This window comes from Delphinus delphis, chromosome 15 (assembly GCF_949987515.2).
Source record: "Delphinus delphis chromosome 15, mDelDel1.2, whole genome shotgun sequence".
Taxonomy (NCBI): Eukaryota; Metazoa; Chordata; class Mammalia; order Artiodactyla; family Delphinidae; genus Delphinus; species Delphinus delphis.
The window spans coordinates 13486454-13508376 of record NC_082697.1 but is presented as its reverse complement, the minus strand read 5'-3'; the positions used below and the strand labels follow the sequence as shown (position 1 = coordinate 13508376).

General features: G+C 49.2%; 1 protein-coding gene across 13 annotated transcripts in view; it reads right to left on the bottom strand.

Annotated features, from left to right (window-relative positions):
* ZMYND8 (zinc finger MYND-type containing 8) overlaps positions 1 to 21923 on the bottom strand; it is a 126611-nt gene that overhangs the window by 81550 nt on the left and 23138 nt on the right. For all 13 annotated transcript variants that reach the window (XM_060030677.1, XM_069541464.1, XM_069541465.1 and 10 more), the window contains one exon: positions 7012 to 7160. In XM_060030677.1, coding sequence (XP_059886660.1) covers positions 7012 to 7160 — 149 coding nt within the window. The remainder of the gene's footprint in view (positions 1 to 7011; positions 7161 to 21923) is intronic.

The following is a 21923-nucleotide window of genomic DNA, read 5'->3' as shown; positions in this document are numbered from 1 at the left end:
TGTACATATCAAGCAAGCAGAACTATTTCTAACCTGAGTGGGGTCTTCCAGGATGCTTTGTGGCTTTTGCAAGATAGCTGTAAGCTGTATTTCAGGGCCCAACTTCCTTTCAGTAAGTTAATAATAGGATAGGAAGAGTCATTAAGCCCTAAATGAAACTAGAAGAATCGAATATGACAGCTCAGCTCCCTAGCCGGCAACCTAAGTCCTTTGCATCTAATAGAAGCCGGGATATTGCCACTTGAGAAGCTTCCCCCGCCCCCTGTCCCTGACCCTACCCTCACCTGGCCAGAGGTAGGCGTTCCTGGGAGGACCATGAGGAGGGAGGGCCAGGTTGCCCCCTACTCTTTTCAGGAGTTTCATCCTTTCCCGAAACAGCAGCTGTTGCTGAGAACTAGCTGCCTGGTGACAGCCTTGTCCATCAGACACCTGCCTTATCTGCTGCTTGTGTTTCCTGCTCCGTAAAAATAATCTGATAACAAATACGGAACATTTAAAAAAGGAAAGGCAAATCATTTCAGGTAGAATGAGTTCATGATTTTTCTCCCTCACTTGCACAAGGTGCGTTCCCAGCCTGCTAGTAAGGCAAGCAGGTTACAACCCGTGTTGCTATGAGATTAACTGCCGGCCGTGAGCACACATGTTCACATTCCCTGCTTCTTCCACAGGCCAGCTTAACAAGAAATAGACAGGCTTGTTCATTCACTTCTGGAACACCTCAGTCTACACCAGGAGCCAGCAAACTTTCTCTATAAAAGGCTTCTATAAAGATAGTAAGTAAACTGTTGAAGCTTTGCAGGTCGTGTGGTCTCTACTGCAATGACTCAACTCTTGTCAAAGGAAAGCAGAACCGACTGCAGACGAGATGTCACTGAGAGGACGTGGCTTTGTTCAGGTAAACTTTATTTACAGAAACAGGCTCTGGGCCGCACCTGGTCTGCGAAAACCAGAGGATGGGTTCTGGGGCTGTGTGTGAGCACAGGGTACATGTCTGGGGGGCCAGGGGCTGGGGGGAGAGGACCACAGACTCCAATTCCTGCTGGGGCCACACAGGGAACACAGATGAATGAAAACAGTCCTAGTTCTGGCCTGTATTCTCCTGCATTTGATAAAAGCACAAGGACTGCAAAATAAAGAGACTGCTTAGCCCTGGACTGTGAGGATGATGCGACACTCAGCCCCAGTGCTGGCGAGACGGCGGGAGGGGCAGAGCACGTGCCCGTCTTCAGGGCTCTCAGCTCCAGTGATCAAGGCCGCCAGGCAGACACACACACCAGGGGCTGCCTGGCCGCAGGAAAAAGCAGGCAATCCTGCTGTCTGTCCCCTGACCTGTCTCAGCTGTTAATACACTGCCCCCACCCAACAAGGAACTTCTGTGAAATGTCCCAGTTTTTAAGACAATGCATGGGCCCAGCAAAATAAGTCCTGGCCCACCTCTTTATAATACGTATAGCCCTGTACTCAGAGGAGACAAGAGGGGCCCTGTGATTTCTGTGCCATTTTCCATCAAAGGTGCACCTAAGGCCATTTTGCACAAATCTGTTAGCAGATTACTGTTCAATCCTTTAATGAGACAGAAAAGGAAAGAAAAGAAAAGAAGTAAAGAAAACAGGGATGGAAGGAGGGAGGGGAGGGGAGGGGAGGGGAAGGGGAACCTCCCGAAAGGACTCAAACTCAAAATGTCCCAAGAACTACAGATTAGATTGGTATTTTACAGTAAAGGGCCAATATCACTTGGGACAAGGTATTTCTTGCCGCATCTACCGTAGGACATTTAGCAACCTGATCCTCCTCCTCACAACGCCAGAAGCAGCCTTCCAGGCTTTGGGATGTCCCCCACCGGCAGTCCCAAGAAAAAAACACCTATATGTTTTCAAACCTTTCCTAAGAGGTAAAATCACTAGACAAAAAGGATGTAAAAAATTAATTATAGGGCTTCCCTGGTGGCACAGTGGTTGAGAGTCCGCCTGCCGATGCAGGGGACACGGGTTCGTGCCCCGGTCTGGGAAGATCCCACATGCCACGGAGCGGCTAGGCCCGTGAGCCTGCGCGTCCGGAGCCTGTGCTCCGTGACGAGAGAGGCCACATCAGTGAGAGGCCCGCGTACCACAAAAAAAAAAAAAAGAAGAATCCGCCTGCCAATGCAGGGGACATGGGTTCGAGCCCTGGTCCGGGAAGATCCCATATGCCGCGGAGCAACTAAGCCTTTGCGCCACAACTACTGAAGCCCGCGTGCCTAGAGCAACAAGAGAAACCACCGCAATGAGACACCCGCACACTGCAGCTTAGAGTAGCCCCCGCACGCTGCAACTAGAGAAAGCCCACGTGTAACAACGAAGACCCAACACAGCCAAAAATAAATAAATAATTTAAAAAAAATTAATTATAAACCTCAGAATATTCTTTCCCCTAAAAATAAAGTGCGCTCTAAACCTCTTCTTAAAATTCCCCTGAAAGTAACAAATTCCTAATATATGAAAAATGGGTGAAACCTTAAGTCAACAAAGGATTCATCTCCAAAATATAGAAACAGCTCATGCAGCTCACTATTAAAAAAACAAACAACCCAATCCAAAAATGGGAAGACCTAAACAGACATTTCTCCAAAGAAGACATACAGATGGCCAAGAAGCACATGAAAAGCTGCTCAGCATCACTAATTATTAGAGAAAGGCAAATCAAAACTACAATAAGGTATCACCTCACACCAGTTAGAATGGGCATCACCAGAAAATCTACAAACAACAAATGCTGGAGAGGGTGTGGAGAAAAGGGAACCCTCTTGCACTGTTGGTGGGAATGTAAATTGATACAGCCACTATGGAGAACAGTATGGAGGTTCCTTAAAAAACTAAAAATAGGATTACCATATGATCCAGCAATCCCACTACTGGGCATATACCCAGAGAAAACCATAATTCAAAAAGACACATGCACCCCAATGTTCACTGCAGCACTATTTACAATAGCCAGGTCATGGAAGCAACCTAAATGCCCATCAACAGATGAATGGATAAAGAAGATGTGGTACATATATTCAATGGAATATTACTCAGCCATAAAAAGGAACGAAATTGGGTCATTTGTAGAGATGCGGATGGATCTAGAGACTGTCATACAGAGTGAAGTCAGAAGGAGAAAAACAAATATCGTATATTAACGCATATATGTGGAACCTAGAAAAATGGTACAGATGAACCGGTTTGCAAGGCAGAAATAAGAGACATAGATGTAGAGAACAAACATGGTCACCAAGGGGAAAGCAGCAGGGGGTGGGGGTGGGGGGTGATGAATTGGGCGATCGGGATTGACATGTATACACTGATGTGTATAAAATGCATGACTAATAAGAACCTGCTGTATTAAAAAAAAATTATTCAAGTCATCCAATGATGGAATGACCCAGTTGATTGTATGACTGATTTGACCAATAACAGTGATGTGAGTAAAAAAAAAAAAAAAAAAAAAAAACCTGTATCTCCACTTCATAATAAAACGTCTCTACCAAAAATGGAAAAATACAGGGTGGGGCGGGGGGATTATTATGCTAGAATGGCTTTCTTTTTAGAACACTAGAACAACCTCAGTATAAAGAAAAACAAGAGGGTGGAGACTCTTGATGTATGCCAAAAAGCAAAAGAACCTGAACGCCTAAGACCAGAGGCAGAAGGCATGAGCAAAGCTGGCAGGGTATGCCACATAAGGGAGGGGTGGGGAGTGCGGAAAACGAGCACACAGGCCCCGTGTCTATAGAGCAGGCTCTACTCAGCTCCTGCTATTGCTGGATTTTTCTGAGTTTTTATAGGAACTCAGAAATACAAGTTGTTATTTGAAATCTCATGATCTTCAAACGTTGGTGACTAACAGAAATTATGTTGCTAAAACCCGGCATATGCAGGTGTACATTTTGCTTTTAATTCCATAATTTTTTTCAATTCTATACTCTAAAAGAGGAAAGAAAAGGGAAAGGGAAGAGAAGAAAAACATGCACAGAAGAATTTTTTTTTAAGATTTCAGTTCCTCTTAGGAAAACAGACTGTGCTTGAGGGAGAGTGTCCCCTTCTATGCAAACACTACAAGCTGGAATGAATTATGGGGTCAAAGGTCAGGAATTTCTTTTCTTTACAGTTAAGGTAATTTCTCCTTTGCCAACTCCTGGCCATTCAGCCCCAGGGAGTTTTAGATGTGAAAAACAAAAACCTACAATCAACCTTAGAATGTTCCTAGTACAAACCCTATTTTACAAGGTAACTGAAGCTCAGAAGTGGGAAAGCAACTGACAAGGTCCCACAGTGAGTTTCCCAGATGCAGTGGGACAGGAAGGAGTCAGGTCTCCAGGTCTGGAGCCCTTCCCTCCAGACCAATGGCTCCGTTAACTCTTCTATCAGTACTGCAGATAGGAGAATCATCTTCAGAAGCATGACGGTGCCCTGTGACCGGTCACCCCTGCTCTGTTCCACGTCCACAGTGCATTCTGTGTTCATGAGCTCCCGCCCTGTGTCCAACGCTGGGGCGAAAGCAGCCACTGGACACTGACCACTTTCTGAGGCTCCTACCAGAGGGGGACAGAGATTTACAAACACACCATTGTGGTCACGAGGCTTAAGTGTCATAGAAGTGGTATGAACACGTGGATGAGGAAGAGAGAGAAGAAAACGTGTGATCTGCCAAAGAGTTGATCAGTTTCGAGAGAGAGAGATGTGAGCCAATCCTTTGTTTTTCTTCATGTCTTTTATCTTTTTCTTTTTTTTTTTTAATGTGAGCCAATTCTTAAAAGGACAGGAGGAAGTCACAAAGCACGGGTACATGTGTGCACACACGCAGAGGAGCCACTCGGAGACTGTCTCTGTCCAAGGGGGACAATATCTGCTTCATGACTTACGGCAACTGGTATGCGAGGGTTTGCCGTAAATTAAGGTTTGAGGATTATTTATAGCCTTCATGTTTCTTTCTTAGTCTTCAAGCTCGACAGCTATGGGATGGCTCCCGGGTGACAGGGGTGGGTGGTCACCAGCTTCAAGCCAGCCAGGCAGATGTAAGCTTCTTACTCCTTACTGTGAGGCCTTGGGGAGGTGACTTAACCTCTCTGAACCTCTGTGTTTTCATCAGTAAAATGGACACAACTGCAGCCCTTCCTCACAGCATCATTATAAACATTAACACACAAAAAAAGGCTTACAACAGGATGGGCACACTGTAAGTTCTGCTTTTAGTATTATTCTCACCAACACTATTATTATACATGTTTGTTCAAATTGTAATTCCTCCCAGAAGTTTACTTAGAACTCACCAGTTTTTCCTCCTATAATAGGATTCCCAATTCATTACATCTGGGCTATTCAACGCAGAAGCTACGAACCAGAGGTGGCCACTTAAATTTATTAAAAATTCAGTTCCTCAGGCACATCTGCCACTTTTGCAAATGCTCAGTGGCCACACATGGCTTGTGACTATCCCACTGTACAGTGCAGGCCCAGAACATTTCCACAGCTGTTGTTTAATTATTTCATGGATAGTCTGGGCGACTATTCCCCTTAATGTAGACTCTGGCTTAACTTCTTTAACTTCTTTTTTTTTTTTTTTAATTTACTTATTTTATTTCTGGCTGCATTGGGTCTTCGTTGCTGTGTGCAGGCTTTCGCTAGTTGTGGCGAGTGGGGGCTGCTCTTCATTGTGGTGCGCGGGCTTCTCATTGCGGTGGTTTCTCTCACTGTGGAGCACAGGCTCTAGGCGCGTGGGCTTCAGCAGTTGTGGCATGTGGGCTCAGTAGTTGTGGAAGATGGGCTCAGTAGTTGTGGCTCACGGGCTCAGTAGTTGTGGCTCACGGGCTTAGTTTCTCCGTGGCTTGTGGGATCTTCCCAGACCAGGGCTTGAACCCATGTCCCCTGCATTGGCAGACGGATTCTCAACCACAGCACCAGCAGGGAAGCCCTGGCTTATTAGTATTTATGTCACTTAGATCAATTCCTCTTCACGACAGCCCTGCCAGTTTGGTAGCACTAAGATCATTATTCCCATTTCAGTAAATGAGAAGACAAGGCACAAAGAGGTTAACTTGCCCACAGCCTCAAGGCAACAGGAGAGCTGGCACTTCCCTATGTAATTCTGAGAGAGAAAATAGATTCACGCACAGAAACGTCCCCCTCTCACAGTCCTGGTCATTTAACCATTGCTAGGTTTCTTCCCGTGAAAGCAATAGTCTTGTTTTATTCAACCTCAAGTCCCCCGGGCCCACACTTCGGCATCCATCATCTGCACAAATCGATGAATACATGCCCATGAATCCTCGCTGAAATGGCATCAGACCTGCTGGGCATCCTGTTTCCTCCACCGCTAGGAGACTTGAGCTCACGGTCCACTAAAACACCTCTCATTTTTTTAAGTCAGAAGAGTAGCTAGGCTGCAGCAGAGAATTTTAGAGCTAGAAGGTTCCTGAGACAAGATCCAAGATGGCATCGATTTTTGCATCTAGTTAGCTGGTCCTGGCTGCTGAGGGAGGGCGGAGTCTGCCAGAGACTGTGCACTCTGAAAAGGGTGCATAGTGACCAACTACCCAAGTCACAGTGGGCAGTGGGTAGGAGGGCAGCTGTCTCTCACCACAGACCTAAAACCATTCTTTTACAGATGAGAAAATTGAGACCAGAAGGGAGCATGCCTCAGCCACACAACCACCTGCAGGCAGAGCTCGGCACTGTCCTACGGGCAACAGCCTAGGAGGGCAACACCCTCAGGCCACAGGGGCAAACGGTCCTAACGTGTGGGAAAAGAAATCCAAGGAAAATCCCCAAATCCTAGAGCACAGTATCCTATCTGGGTCACTGCCCTTGTCCCCCAAAGAGATCTGAAAAACCCACTGGAAATTTCTGCACAGGCCCCCTTTGAACTGCCCTTCTTGTCCTATGCAAATGACAGCCGCAGCAAGGCAGCTTGCTAAATGCCAAGCACACGGCGTGAGAAAAAACGACAGCCTTTGTCCCCCGGGTGTGGACGCCATTCCCACCGGCCTTTTACCTGTTCTTTATTGTTATTGTTCAGTAAGCCGGGTTTCTTTTTCTTTTTAATGGGGCTTGTTGATGTGTCCTGTGGCGAGTGGCCATTGGAGGAATGCGGAGGGCTGGGGAACTTTCTTTTCTGGGCTGTTCTCTCTGTGGAGCCAGGATCTGAAAGAGACACACAGGACCACATATTTTAAAGCGATCGGGGAGGACCAGGCCCCACGGGAAGGGGGTGTTAGGGACATAACCCATTTTGTCCCCAAACCTAATGCCATTTTAGTGACCTTCCTCCTAGAATATACTCCCCCCACACCCCCCATCTTCACTGCCTGTCTCAGAGGTCAGTTGGTCTTTCTTTAGCCGACATAACATTTCTGTAAAAGTTTTAATTCGCTGCCAAAATATAAAAATTAAGAAACATCACATAATATCCTAGATTGGGGGCTTCTATTTAAAAAAAAAAATCAGGGTCTGCAGGGCCATATGGGACCAGATAGAGCTGAATACCAGCCACTTTTTAGATGGGAAAATACCCCCCATTTTGTCACAGTCCCCACCCTTCCCTACTGTTCCCTGTTGACGAGGCCATGACCCAGCTGCCGTGAGCCGTCACACACCCATGTCTGATGGCAAAAGCAGGAAACCATAAGAGACAGACCAAGAAAAGAAGGCCACACACTTCAAGAAAATGAAGGCAAATGTACTTTGTGGTGGAAGACAACATTTATTCATATTTAGCAGGTTAAAAAAAGTATAACTGTGCAAAAAAAAATATACCCCGCCCACCAGAGTCCCCGTGGCCCAGTCACCAGTAGGCATCATGTTTGCGACTCTCCTCCAAAGAGATCAACGCAAACTACATTCTCACCCGATTCTCATCTGAAAAATGCCAACCCCACCCTTGTCAATCCATTCCTTTCTATTTTTATTCTCCCAGCATCTCATTAAAACACATACACTTGGGACTTCCCTGGTGGCACAGTGGTTAAGAATCCTCCTGCCAATCAATGCAGGGGACACAGGTTTGAGCCCTGGTCCAGGAAGATCCCACATGCCTCAGGGCAACTAAGCCTGTGTGCCACAGCTACTGAGCCTGCGCTCTAGAGCCCGCAAGCCCAACTACTGAGCCCGCGTGCCACAACTACTGAAGCCCACGTGCCTAGAGCCCATGCTCCACAAGAGAAGCCACTGCAATGAGAAGCACACACACCGCAAAGAAGAGTAGCCCCCGCTCACCGCAACTAGAGAAAGCCCGTGCGCAGCAGCGAAGACCCAATGCAGCCAAATATAAATAAGTAAATAAATTGATAAAAAACAAAAAATATAGATTATTGCAATTAAAAAAAAACACACTTCCACCACCATCCAATCTTCACCTGCGAAGATTTTAATCCATTCCATGCCAGATGGCTGTCCTGTTAGCTTAGGGAGGATACAATGGAATGCCCAGGGGCACCTTCTATCCTTGAGGAATGAAAGCTACAGGCACCAGAAGAGAAGAAAGCTATGCCGAGAGCACAGGTGATGAGACAGGACACGGAGTCCGGAAAGATGACTATCCACAAAGATGGCCTGATGACGTTCCCCGTCCAGGGTTACCTCTCAGGCAAGTCCCAGCACACAGGCTGTGCTGTGTGTCATAGCCCTTTGTCTGGACAGGAGCTGCTGGGGCAAGATCAACAGGGTCCAAAATGGCCACATGCAAGGCCTCCTAGTGGCTTACTTTTGAGTGAAAGCTGGAGCATCCTCCAGCAGGCTCATAAAGACAATGGACCACTTCTGCAAAATCCAAACTACACAAGGGAATTCCCCAGGCTCACCACGCAGACTGCAGGAAAATCCTGAACAAATGTTCAGGTTGCTGCACTGAGACACAGCCCCGAGAGGAAATTAAATGCTAACCACAGACACCTTGAGGGAGAAGAGACCCCAGAATCAGGGGACCATCCCACAGACATCAAAACAGCGGCCTGGAGAACCCAAAGGGTTGGCCCAGCAGCACACAACAGCTAGTTAGTGGGAAAATGCACTAAAAAGATGCAGCCTGGGATTGGCAAGCTTCCCCAGAGAGCACCTCCTCTCATTCCCACAGGGATCCTCACCCCACTTCCCCACCGTACGTAAAAACTCTCACTTTCTCTATAGGGTCTTTGACCCAAGCATCTCCTCCTAGAAGCACGTTCTATAGACATGGTCACAGGGCAGCAAAGCACATGCAAGATGATTCAACTGCAGCACTGTGTGTTGGACTTACGTGTCCACAAACTGGGAGCTGGCCTGATAACATACTGCGGGATACAGCCATGAAGAAGAATGAGGCACCTTTAGACAAACTGACGTATGACAATCTCCAAGCTTCTGCATCAGGTTAAAAGAGCAACACATGAAAATACCAATGGCATTCTTCACAAAACTAGAACAAATAATTTTAAAATTTGTATGGGAACACAAAAGACCCCGAATAGCCAAAACGATCTTAAGAAAGAACAGCGCTGGAGGAATCATGCTCCCTGACTTCAGATTATACTACAAAGCCACAGTAATCAAAACAGTATGGTATTGGGACTTCGCTGGTGGCACAGTGGTTAACAATCCGCCTGCCAACGCAGGGGACACGGGTTCGAGCCCTGGTCTGGGAAGATCCCACATGCCACGGAGCAACTAAGTCCGTGTATCACAACTACTGAGTCTGTGCTCTAGAGCCTGCGAGCCACAACTACTGAGCCCACGTGCCTAGAGCCCGTGCTCCGAAACAAAAAGAAGCCACCGCAATGAGGAGCCCACACACCACAATGAAGGGTAGCCCCCGCTCGCCGCAACTAGAGAAAGCCTGCGTGCAGCAGTGAAGACCCAACGCAGCCAGAAATAAATAAATTTATCAAAAACAAAAAAGAAAAAGCAATGCATGTCTAGCACCATTAACAGACTAACACACACAGCCCAAGAAATATGGGGGTTTTGTCTTTCTCTTTTTTGTCTTTATCTTTCTATTTTGTCTTCTATTTTTTCCTTTTTAAAATTTTTTTTGAAAAAGATGTTTTATATATATTCATAATTTACATAAGCCTAAAATATTCCTGGTTGAACACAAGAAATACAAGCTCTTAACGGAGACTGGTGGTTGCCTCAGGGGAGGAGAGCTTGCAAAGTGTGGGGCAGAGATTATTTTCCACCATGTGCCCTTATTTATCATGTGCCTGGACTACTTTATCAAAGTAAGGAAAATTAAAAAGGAAATATTTAGCAGGTTCAGCATCACATAAAAAAGCAGCAGGTGCAAACCAAAGCCAGTAATGAGCAAATGACAGAGACCCGATTCAGGATAAAAAATGTCGCCAAATGGACAAACTTGGGGCTGATCAGCTGAGCGTGCAGACCCCAGGAAGGAGTTTGGGATTTGTTCTACGCGGATCTAATAAACCCAGATAACTCTGCTCAAGTGTCAGAGGATGGGCGTTTAAGAAAAGCGTTTTGGGGGCTCAAAGGAGATGTGTCCCAGAAGAAATGGCACCCTAGCCAGGCAAAAAGGGAAAGCCATTGGGCCAAGGTTTTGATTTCGCATGTATTATTCCGTTTATGGACAGATTTTGAAAGAGAGCACGTGAGCAACGTCAGGCCAGTGGAAAGCTAGGAACAAATTCAGGGAAAAAACAAGTAATGCTGACCCTTGAACAACACAGGGGTTTGGGCTTCGACCTCCACACAGTCGAAAATCCACGTACTGCTATCTCTGCCTCAAAAGCAAAAGAACTGATGAAGGACTCACCCAAGGGTGGAAAGCCAAGCAGTCTGGACAGAATCAAGACTCAAACCCTAGTTTTTTTGTGATTCCACATACTGTGGTCTGTAGTCAAACACCAACTTTCCCCTACACTTAAAGATCGGTCAAATGAAAACACAGGTACTCTATTTACTGAAAAAAATCCACGTGTCAGTGGACCAGAGCAGTTCCAACACATCTTCTTCAAGGGTCAACTGTAGTGTTGTCGATGTTTCTCAACAGAGCACTAATGGATTTTGGCAGGGACGGCTCCTCCTCCTTGTCAGGACAACCTCAGCCCCCTCCCACCCACTGCCATTGATGCTCCCAAACACTGTGACAACCAAAAGCGCCTCACATACCTCCCAATCCCTCCCAGGAGTGGCACTAGCCTCCTGGAGCACCGCAGAGCTGGAGCATGGGGCACAGTGGACGAAACCCACAGCCCAGCCCACACCTGGTCGACCCCTGGGGCCAGAAAGCTCTCCAGCTCCTCCCACTGCAGTCATTCACCTGTGGCTGAGATCTAGGATGATGGTTCCCCAAGTGCTGTCCTCACGCAAGCTGCAGCAGCCAACACCTACGAATTTGCTAGAAATGCACATTCTCAGGCCCCACGCCAGATCTACAGCGTCAGAAACTGGAATAGGGCCCAGTGATCAGGGGGTTTAACCAGCCTTCTGGAGGATTAAGGTGCACGCTAATTCGAGATGCTCTAGGTTGTATGTTTGGGGGATGGAGTGTGAGTTCTCCAGCCTAGAGATTCCTGCTGATCTCCTCTCCTTCCTCATCGCGCTACCTGTAGGGTTGGTTCAGAACCCAGGAAGTGAAAGCCAAGCAAGGAGCCAAGGAGAAAGAATGAGAACAGCTAAACACATGACCCCAGGCGACTCCCCATACTTCTCAGGGCCTCAGGGACACACCTGTAAAATGGGAGGAGAGACGGAGAAAAGGAACAGAACAGTTCTTACCCGGAGCCCACGAAAATGCTTCAGGGCCCCATGATCCGCGTGCCAAGGTTCCGTACGTGGAGACAGTTTCTTGGGAAGAGGGGCCATAGCCTACTTCACCTTCTCACAGGAGACATCAACTCTAAAGATTAAAAAACTACAGGGCCAGAGGATCGTAAAGTCTATTTTAACTTTGCAATTCTTTAATTCCGTGTGAAAGCGGGGCGGGGGGAATCCCTAGAAATGAATATACTCAGAAGCCACTGAGCGCCAAGGAGACAGTTTTGCCTGAGGCCACCGGGAAACGAAAGGGCAGCAGGGCCTAACACAGTGAGAGGAGGAGTCTGCCCCAAGGCTGCCCATACCCAAGAGGATCCCCAACCCTCTAGTCTGAGCAAAAGAGAAAATCCCCAATTCCATTCCTGGTTGCAAACACACCGACTCCCTCCAGAGTTAATGAGCATTCAGTGGCTGTATCCAAGGGGTAGAAATTTAATAGATTCCACACAACAGACACATCTGTCAACAGCAGAGGCTTTCACTGAAGCCTCTTAGGGAGAAAAATTGAGAAATGCTGGCTGGATTCAGTGTCCTTCCCAGATATGAGACAGCGGGCCAGCATTCTCACTTAAAAACCTACCCACTCCAATGGAGGCTAGGCCCCTGCTGGTGATAGAATGGTGGGTGGGAACCTTGCTGTAGTCACGGTAACAAGCTGCCTTGAGGACCTTTTCTAGAAAGCTGAGTCAAAGGTTTTGTGGGGGGGGTTTCCCTCCCCTCTTTAATGATTTAATTCTGACAGGGACATATTTCTACACGCATTTCATGTGTAATCATGAATGATGACACACAGCCGCTGGACAGTGAATCACCAGGGAAACGGTTCACCCTTGATCTGAAAGACCTTCCTGGCAAGTAGCAGGACCTGGGATTCTTACAGGGCTGGCCCACCCCCTCCATCCCAAAATAAGTCTGGTTCTGAAGGAGTTAACGTGGGCGAGGGAGTAGAGCGGTCTAGAAGAAAAGGCCAGAGCAGTGACTCAGGGAAACAGCTTGGCATGGAGCAGGAAGCAGCAGAATTTTCCCCTCCTGTGCCAATTCACTGAAATCTTAATAATAGGGCGAGGTCTACTGAGTATTTAGGAACCAAGCGTGTGACGACATCCTCCCTGAACCTGTGTCTTGTGATAGGCCAGAAATAATCCCGCTCAGGCCTTCCTAGATGTCCCTTGACCTAAGGGACGCCTTCCTTCAAGATAACCCAGCCTCTTAGCTTCCCTGAGCCGCGGGTATTAACAGCTAGGATGTTCTTGTATTGCACACAATGAACCAGACCCTGTTCAAAATGCCTTTCACGCCCTTCCCTCTAAGTCACCCACCCAAGATCACACAAGTAGCCGGGCTGGGATTTGACCCCAGGCAGTGCGGCTCGGAAGGCCCAATGGGTGGCCTCACCCCAGGGAGAGGTTTGTCTCAGCTCTGCAGCCCAAAGACTTCCTAATTCAGGGTCTCAAAATGTTTTAAGAGTACACTCTCATTTTGCTTTTTTCCTTTCCAGCTGCAGACGGTGGGCTGGGGGGATTGGAGAGCTCCAGGAACCGGGAGAAAAGTGGAAAATCATGGTGTGTCACTTGCTGATGATGCAAGTCGTTCTCCCAAAGGCGCTTCCCAGGAAGCAGATTCACCACCCGACCCTCACTGGTGGTACCACAGGCTGGTCTACACCACAAAACAGGCTGGGGGGCTGCACGGCCATCTCCCCTCCTCCAAAACTTCTTCCCAGTGTCCATCCATCCAGGCCAGTCACACCCCACCCCCACTCACATCCGGCGCCTGAGTCACAGCGCTCGCCCTTCTCCAGAGTCTAGGAAATGACACACCAGTTACAGGGAATTGTCTCCTCCGGAGAGAGCACAGGCCCCAGCTGAAGGCCGGGCGCTTCCCCTGGACTCCAGGGCCTGGAGGACCGGCCCTGTGCTGTGTTTTTGTGGGTGTTAAATTTCCTTGATGAGCTCAATGGCAACATGGACAGGGGCTGAATGAAAGACTCTCGGTCAACAGGCCCGAACCAGCAGCCAAGGCCACGGAAGTGGGGTGACCAACCACTGGTTGGCTGAAGATGGACAGTCAAGTGGTCACCCTACAGTGAAGTCAGGCCGGGTGCAGAGGATACAGAGTGGTCAGGACCTAGTCCTGCTGCCACCCTGCAAGCTCCTCAACCTCTCTGTGCCTCTGCTCTTCCTTCCGTCACATGGAGATGGTGGTACCCCGTGGAGTTATCCACAGATTAAACGGGTTAATTCATGTGATGCTCTTAGTGTAATACCTGGCAGAGAGGAAGCACTCAATAAACAGCAGCTGTTTTTTTTTTTAAAGCCACACACATTCCTCTGCCTCCTCTTTCCCCTCTGCCTCCTCCACCACCATCCCTCTCCAAAAGCAGAGCTGAGTTCTCCGAGGAGCATGTTAAATCAATGCTACACCTTCAGCTACGGAAACGCCAGCCTATATAAAGTGGAGCCGGGAATCAGCCCAGGGCACGATTTCTCCACGTCCACAGGACCGCGCAAAGTCCAGGTTTCCTCCTGTAACGGCCAAGGCAGGCGCAGGGGCAGAGGCCCGTGCGGGCTCAGCCACGAGGACACGGGGTAACTGCCAGCCCTCGCCACGGCCTCCCCCAAATGTGACCACACGCTGCTCTCCAGGAGCAGCAGAGCCTAGCGCAGTGCATCATTTCAAGGCGTTTCCCAAAGACACAGAGCGGGTACCTTAACAGACCTCCCTCCCCAGGAATCGTAGGGCCCTCTCCAGCCAGTAATTACATCCTAATGAAACAAAAGCCCGGAATGTCCTCCAGGCCCGGGACCAGAAAAGGAGGGGAATCGGGAGCAAAGCATGGGGACAGGGAGGGCACATCATTTTTCTTGCCACAGACAATGTCCAAGCCACAAGGAACACGTAAGCGACAGAAACTCTCAGAATAGTTTGCTGACTTGGAGCATCTGCTGGACCCACAGACTCTGGAAGACGGGGCCGCCGCCTGGGCCTCCCCGGGGAAAAAGCTGCACTGGCCTAAGCTGGGCTCCTAAAAGGTCTCCCGCATGTGACTGTGAACTTCCAGATCAGGAAAAGAAGGGCTGGAATGGAGATGAGGCAGTGGGAAGAAGAGGGTCACTCTCAACTTGGGGGAAATGTCACTGTACCAGGAAGCCGGGTACCGCAGAGGCCAAGCAAGCGAGGGGCAGGTAACCCTGGGATGGGGTGCTTACCTGCCATCGAGAAAGCTCTGCTGTTCTGAGGGCCTAGCCTCTCTTTTAAACAGAACTGAGGCTCCCACACGGCACACATTCCTGCTTCCGGATCCTCAGCAGCCTCTCCCAGGGGGAGGAGGAAGCAGCACTGCCGACAGGCTAAGAGTCACCACTTACCAGGCTGACCAGCGCGGCCAGGACAGCCTCACCTCCCTGCAATCAGGCAGCCCGAGGCCCGGCGACGTGCCTTCGCGTCCCTGGGCTTTCGGCTCTAATTTACCACCCTCGGCAGACGGCAGCTCGGCTGAGCTGAAAATCTTCAGCGCGAGCACCGAAGAGCCATTTATTTCGCTGATGTGGATAAACACAACAAGCTGCAGTGGTTCTACTCGCTGGAGTGCACATATCAGAAGGCGGGTGGAGGCAGGGGGATGAAGTTGGGATGGCTTGCATTTTGAAGGTGTTTTGAAATAATTGTTTCCAATTATCTTTAGTTCTGATGTGCCTCTCCCAGAAATGAGAAAACCATCTTCCCACCGTACACACACAAACTCAACCGTCTTCCCACTGTACACACACAAACTCAATCTCCCTCTCCCCTCCCCCTCCCCCTTCTTCTCCCCCTCCCCCTCCCCATCCCTCTCCTCTCTCCTCCCTCCCTCCCTCTCTCTCTCCGCCTCCCTCCACTTTTCTCTCTCTCTCACTCTCTCTCCCTCCCTCCCTCCCAATAATGCAGAAGTGGTGATTAATGGGCACATTCATATGTAAAAGATAAACTTCCAAACCCTCCAGGCAAGACAGAAATTGCTTCCAACGAGGGAGAAGAGGCTGATTTACAAATGAATTCACTGTTTAGGCCTCAACATCTAGAGGCAATTGCCACCACGTAGCCCTTTCTCCCCGCACCTCCCTCAGCTGGGATGAAGCCCTCTGGAAAAAACGACGACATCTCAACAGGAATTTCCTGGTTCCAGAATGCCAAGCTCTTTCGGTCTTCACAGAGGGGGGGAGGCCGGGCCTAACTCCCTACAAGAAAAACTGCTGCACCCCACCCACCCGTTCAGCAGGTCCAGGCCCAGAAGGCTTGCATCCGACGTTGTGTACATATTTGAGGCCCTGAGAACTCTGCCGAATCACCGCAAAGAAAATGTGGAGAAACCAGTTGCCTTTGGCCTTTACGGTAGCTGGCGGAGGAGCAAGCTCGCAGGAGGCCCTGGTTCTAGTGGCTGAAGCCCCTGCGCATTATTATCTAGGCTGCAGGGACTCAGCTCAGGTTCTGGAAAGTTCAGGTGCTGGTGGGTGGCTTTCAAATTGCAATGGGGAGTTACAGCATCAGAGGGACAGTTCAAAAACAAAAAGACTGCCAGCAGCAGCTGAAGCAGCAAAGCGGGCTGGAGAAGAAAGGGGGATGAAGAGGCTGCAAGGAAGGGGGCAGATGGAGGAAGAGGTGCTGCCGCTCATAACCAGGCAACGTTCCCCACACGCCCTGGGCGGGGCCTCTCTAAGAGTCACCTTAACGAAGACTAAGAAAAAGACACCAGGGAAGAAGGGACCGGCCCTCTAGTCGCCTCATGGCCTTTTTTTGAGGAAGCAAAGATGTTCAGGCCCAGAATTACCCTGGTCAAAAGGATGCTTAACGTCACCTGGATACGGAGGTCCCCAGGCTTAAGAGTGCAGGAAGGATGGATGATCACAGCCCTTGCAACACACCTGAGATGGAAGCCAAAGAGGAGAAGTAACTTCAATGTCATCCATAGGGGACTGACATGCAGCCATAAAATGAAACAGAGAAGGAATCACGTCTTTATTTACTGGCCTGGGGCAAAATTCAAGTGTAAAAAGGCCAGAAATAGAACCTGGGTGAGAGCTGCATGGGTTCTGGGTTTGCAAAGGCCTGGAGTAACATCCAGGAAATCAGCCAACACTGAACTCCTCTTTGAATTCTTTCTGATCCCTGTCACGTATTTAACTATTTAAGGTATGTTTAAATGACTATGGGGAGAAATGGATGACAGCAACAAGATTTATGGGACTCTCACTACACGCCAGGGACCACGTCTGTATCCCCAGCCCCCAGCAAGCAGGAATTCAGCACATCCTCCCACCCCGCCCCAGCATCAATCAGGTGCTTTTAAGGGGCTCAGGTGTCTAGAACGGTGAAAAACAGTGGTTCTCAAGCCGGTCCCCCCCCCCCCAGGGGACACTTGGCAATGTCTGGAGACACTTCCGGTTGTCACCCCTAGGCAAAGAGAGAGGGGTTGCTCCTGGCATCTACCGGGCAGAGTCCAGGGATGCTGCTAAACACCCCCACGGTGCATGGGAGAAAAGAAACTTCCAGCGAGCTGCCATCAGGTCTACCCTTCTGTCAATACACCACCCACAGAGACGTCTGCAACCATTAAGAGAAAAATAGTGCCTTATGTTTCACCTGGCGGCCCTGACTTCAGATTTCAAAAAGAAGAAAACAATGGGACCAGTCAGTCAACAAATAGTCACTGAACAACTCCTAGACATCTGGGCTCCCGGGAAGGGCCCTTGCCCGCCGTGGGAGGGCAGCCAGGAACAAATAATAGTAATAACAGCTACCTTTTGTTGACCACTTATCACCTGTGAGACACTGTTCCCGATACAAATGTCAATGGACTTGCTCCTCACCACAGTTCGAGGAGGAGGTAGGACCACAGACTGCTCATTTCACTGACGAGGAAACTGAGGCCCAGAGAGAAACAAGCCCATGAGGAAGTGGCTGGTAAATACAGGATGAATACAGAATTTGTTCAATCTAGAAATACTGAATAAGAAACTGATTACAGATGGACAAAAAGCTGAGCAGGACAAATTCCGGGAATTTGTGAATACACATTAGGGAGAGGGGGAGCCAGGAAATTCTCTCTCCTCTTTCCTTCTCAAACTGGGCTCATGCGATTCACAGCTAACGTTTATTAAGAAGCTACCTTACAAATCCTCCCCAAAATCCCACGACGTAAGGATGGGGTCTTGTTCCTGTTTTGGCCACGTCGCGTGGCATGCAGAACTTCCCCGACCAGGGATCGAACCCGTGCCCCCTGCAGTGGAAGCGTGGAGTCTTAACCACTGGACCACCAGGGAAGTCCAAGGATGGTGTTTTTGTACCGATTTCATAGGTGAGGCTCAGAGAGGCAAAATCTTCGTGGCCTTGAGGCATGCAGGTCAAAGCAGCATGCTGGGGGCTCCATCACAGCTGGGTCCCACTCCAAAGCCCTCCAAACCAGTCAAGTGACTTCCCTGAGTTCCGGGATGCCACCTTGTAATTCTCCATCACTAAGGGCATGTTTGGTGCCGGCCACTGTCAACACAATGCTGTCGTTCAGGGTGTGGGCTCTGGAGCCAAGCCACCAGCTCTGAATCCAAGCCCTGTCACCTGCCTGCTGTGTGTTCTTCGGCAAGTTACTTAGCCTCTCTGTGCCTCAGTCAATTCAGCTGTAACTCTTAGAGCTGTAACTGACTCTTCTTTAAAGGGCTGTTAAGAATAAAGGAGGCAATGCACTCACAGTGAACAGCTCATCAAAGCACCACCAGTTATAACTGGTAGGTAATTCTCCTTTAGGGGAAGGAGGCACCAGGGCAGAGAAAAGACATTAACCCAGAAATCTCAAACCAGTTTCCCCAAATCATTATGCATCTTCACCCCGATTTGCGCCCGATCAGCCCTTCTCAACCGGCTTCTGAAAGGGGTTCACTGATGGGAAATACAAACTTTCACAGTAAGTCCTCCCAGGCTGGCACCAGTTCAACCCAAGCCAGCCTCAAAATCCCCTCAGGGCTTAGGATTTCCTCCCAGATCAAAGCACAAGCACCAGGTGGTGGCCCACAGACCCAGCCCTACCCTTGCTGATTGACCTTCCACCCCAGGACGCCTCCTAATGCCCTCTCCTCCTTACTCAAATGAGGCTCAGGAAGCCTGGGAGAGAGGAGGCCTCAGAATCCCCATAATCTGCAACGTGCGTGAAGAATGCTGAACCCGGCAGGGTCAGGACGGAGGCATGGAAGTGCCTACGTGGTATCTGGCACATAGCAAGCGCTCTGCAGAGAGCTGTTCCTCCCCTGCCCACCCTCACTTCTGCCTGTTCCCGTTCAGTCCACCCTTCACAGTTGCCACCTTGATCCAAGCCCTGGGACTATTCACTTGCCCTTGCTAGCAGCCTTCTTCAAACCTAAATAAAATAAGTAGTCCCCTACTTAAAACCTGCGAGGACTTCCCTGGTGGTTCAGTGGCTAAGACTCTGTGCTCCCAAGGCAGGGGGCCCAGGTTCGACCCCCGCTCAGGGAACTAGATCCCACATGCTGCAACTAAAGATCCCACATGCTACAACGAAGATCCCGCGTGCCACAACTAAGACCCAGTGCAGCTAGCGAAATAAATAATAATTAATTAATTTTAAAAACCCGCCGAGGGGCTTACTGTAGACACCCAGCATCTTATCAGTATCTACCAAGCCTCCAGGGACCTGGCCCCGCCCACCTTTTCTCCTCCTTTCACTCAACCCTAACCACAAACAGCCTCTAACGAGCCAAGTTCATTTGTCCTTGCTGACTCTTCCATCTAGAACATGCTGTATGCCCAACTTTCCCATAGTTGACAACTTCAACTTTTGGCTTAAATGTCACTTCCCCAGAGAAGCCTTCCGTGGCCACCCCAAGTCTCCAGCCCTCTTACGGTATCATCTTAAAGTAGGATTCTTTCCCCCTTCATTGTGGTCATCTCCAGCTGAAAATTGTTGCGACTTATTTTCTTTTTTGCTGGTTCGTTTGTTCATTGGGTCTCCTCCAGCATGTGACCTTGATCTCAGTTTTTCTGACTTTCTTTGCTGTAGCCCAATGCCTGACACACAGTCTGGCTCAGAGGCAGCCCCCAAATAGACCTCTGATCAGCTAAATGAGAGTGTGATCACTGGAAAATCCAGTTTTTCCTCCCAGGTCTAAGAATTTGTCCCAGCAAACCAAGATGGGCAAACCAAGACAGCCGTAGGGTCGTGACGTGGACAGGGAAGATTACACAAAAGGGAGCCTGGCCGTTCCAGGGTCAGCAAGAAACTAGAGGAGGAAACTGCCTTTTCAACAGGTACTCAGCCATCCTCGTTTCTGGCCTAAAGAGCTCATTTCCGCCAAAGTAGGCGATTAAGTGAGGATTTATATCCTGAATGTGATGGGGCCTTGCAGCTAAACGCAATTACTGAGAAACCAAAGGGGGAAAACTCAGGAGAGGGTTTTCTCAGGCCACTCATTTCCTAACTCTCTTCCCCAGTCTTCTTGGGGAGAGCTACTGTTGCAGAATGATTTAGCGTTAGAAAAGAGGAATGACTTTCTCCAGGGAAAACGCTCTCCCCACTGGGAGACCCCCTACTGTGATGACCATTTAACCAAATCTTTTAGTCCAGATTCTTTGCCCTTTTTTTTTTTTAAGTTTTAAGTTTTGGGGTTTTTTTAAATTCTTTAGCAACACAACTGTATTTATTTATTTATTATTTGGTTGCGCCGGGTCTTAGTTGCAGCAGGCAGGCTCCTCAGTTGTGGCATGCAAACTCTTAGTTGCAGCATGCATGTGGGATCTCGTTCCCTGACCAGGAATCGAAACCCAGGCCTCCTGCATTGGGAGCGCAGAGTCATACCCACTGCGCCACCAGGGAAGTCCGCATCTTTGCCCTTTTTCTCATCAGACCCTTTTAAGGCTGGGGTTCTCTTTTCCACACCTCCCTTAATGCTTGCCTGGATTGCCCAGCGCTGCCGCAGCAGGATAAAGCAAGAGGCCCATCACGCAGGTACTTATCCATGTGAAGCCAGCAATATGGGTTCAGCCTCAAAAAGGGAAAGTAAAAAATGGCATTTCAAGTTCATCTTCCCTCTGTCCCACTCACAAGGCGAGCGTCCAGAGAAATTAAATCTGCTCTTTCTTGTCTCCATCCTTGTTCCCTCAGGCTTCTCAGAGGGAAGCATCTCACCAGGCTTGAGAGTCTAGAACTGAAAGATCTGTCAAGCAACTCTCAGCAACTACTAGTATATCTGGTCCCAACCCAAGAAATAGCAGCCTGGTTTGAAAGACGGTCCCCACATTCCTGTATGGTGATGCGGAGTTACTAGAGGCTGGTTAAGGAGGTGAAAGACAAAACCAGGTCAGCCTTATTAGGAAGAGGGCCCGAGTAACAGCCGATGAGATGAACCAGTGATCTAGAAGGGAAGCAAGTGCCCGGAAATCATCTAGGGAAACTGACAGCCATGGCCTGGGCCGGAGGTGGCCCACTGAAGGACCCCAGACTGAATCCAGTCCACCCACAGCTGGGTAATTCTTTTAAAATTTAAGTTAGGGCTTCCCTGGTGGCGCAGTGGTTAAGAATCCGCCTGCCAAAGCAATTATACCCCAATAAAGATGTTAAAAAGTAATAATAATAAATAAATAAATAAATAAAATAAAATAAAACTACCCAAGGTTGCAGATGAAAAAAAAAAGAATCCGCCTGCCAATGCAGGGGACACGGGTTCGATCCCTGGTCCAGGAGGATCCCACATGCCACGGAGCAACTGGGCCCGTGCGCCACAACTATTGAGCCTGCACTCTAGAGCCCATGAGCCACAACTACTGAGCCCGCACGCCACAACTACTGAAGCCTGTGCACCTAGAGCCCGTGCTCCGCAGCAAGAGAGGCCACTGCAATGAGAAGCCTGCGCACCACAACGAAGAGTAGCCCCTGCTCGCCGCAACCAGAGAAAGCCCGCGCACAGCAACAAAGACCCAACAGAGCCAAAAATAAAAATAAATAAGTTTATTTAAAAATAATAATAGGGCTTCCCTGGTGGTGCAGTGGTTGAGAGTCCGCCTGCCGATGCAGGGGACACGGGTTCGTGCCCCGGTCGGGAAGATCCCAAATGCCGCGGAGCGGCTAGGCCCGTGAGCCATGGCCACTGAGCCTGCACGTCCGGAGCCTGCGCTCTG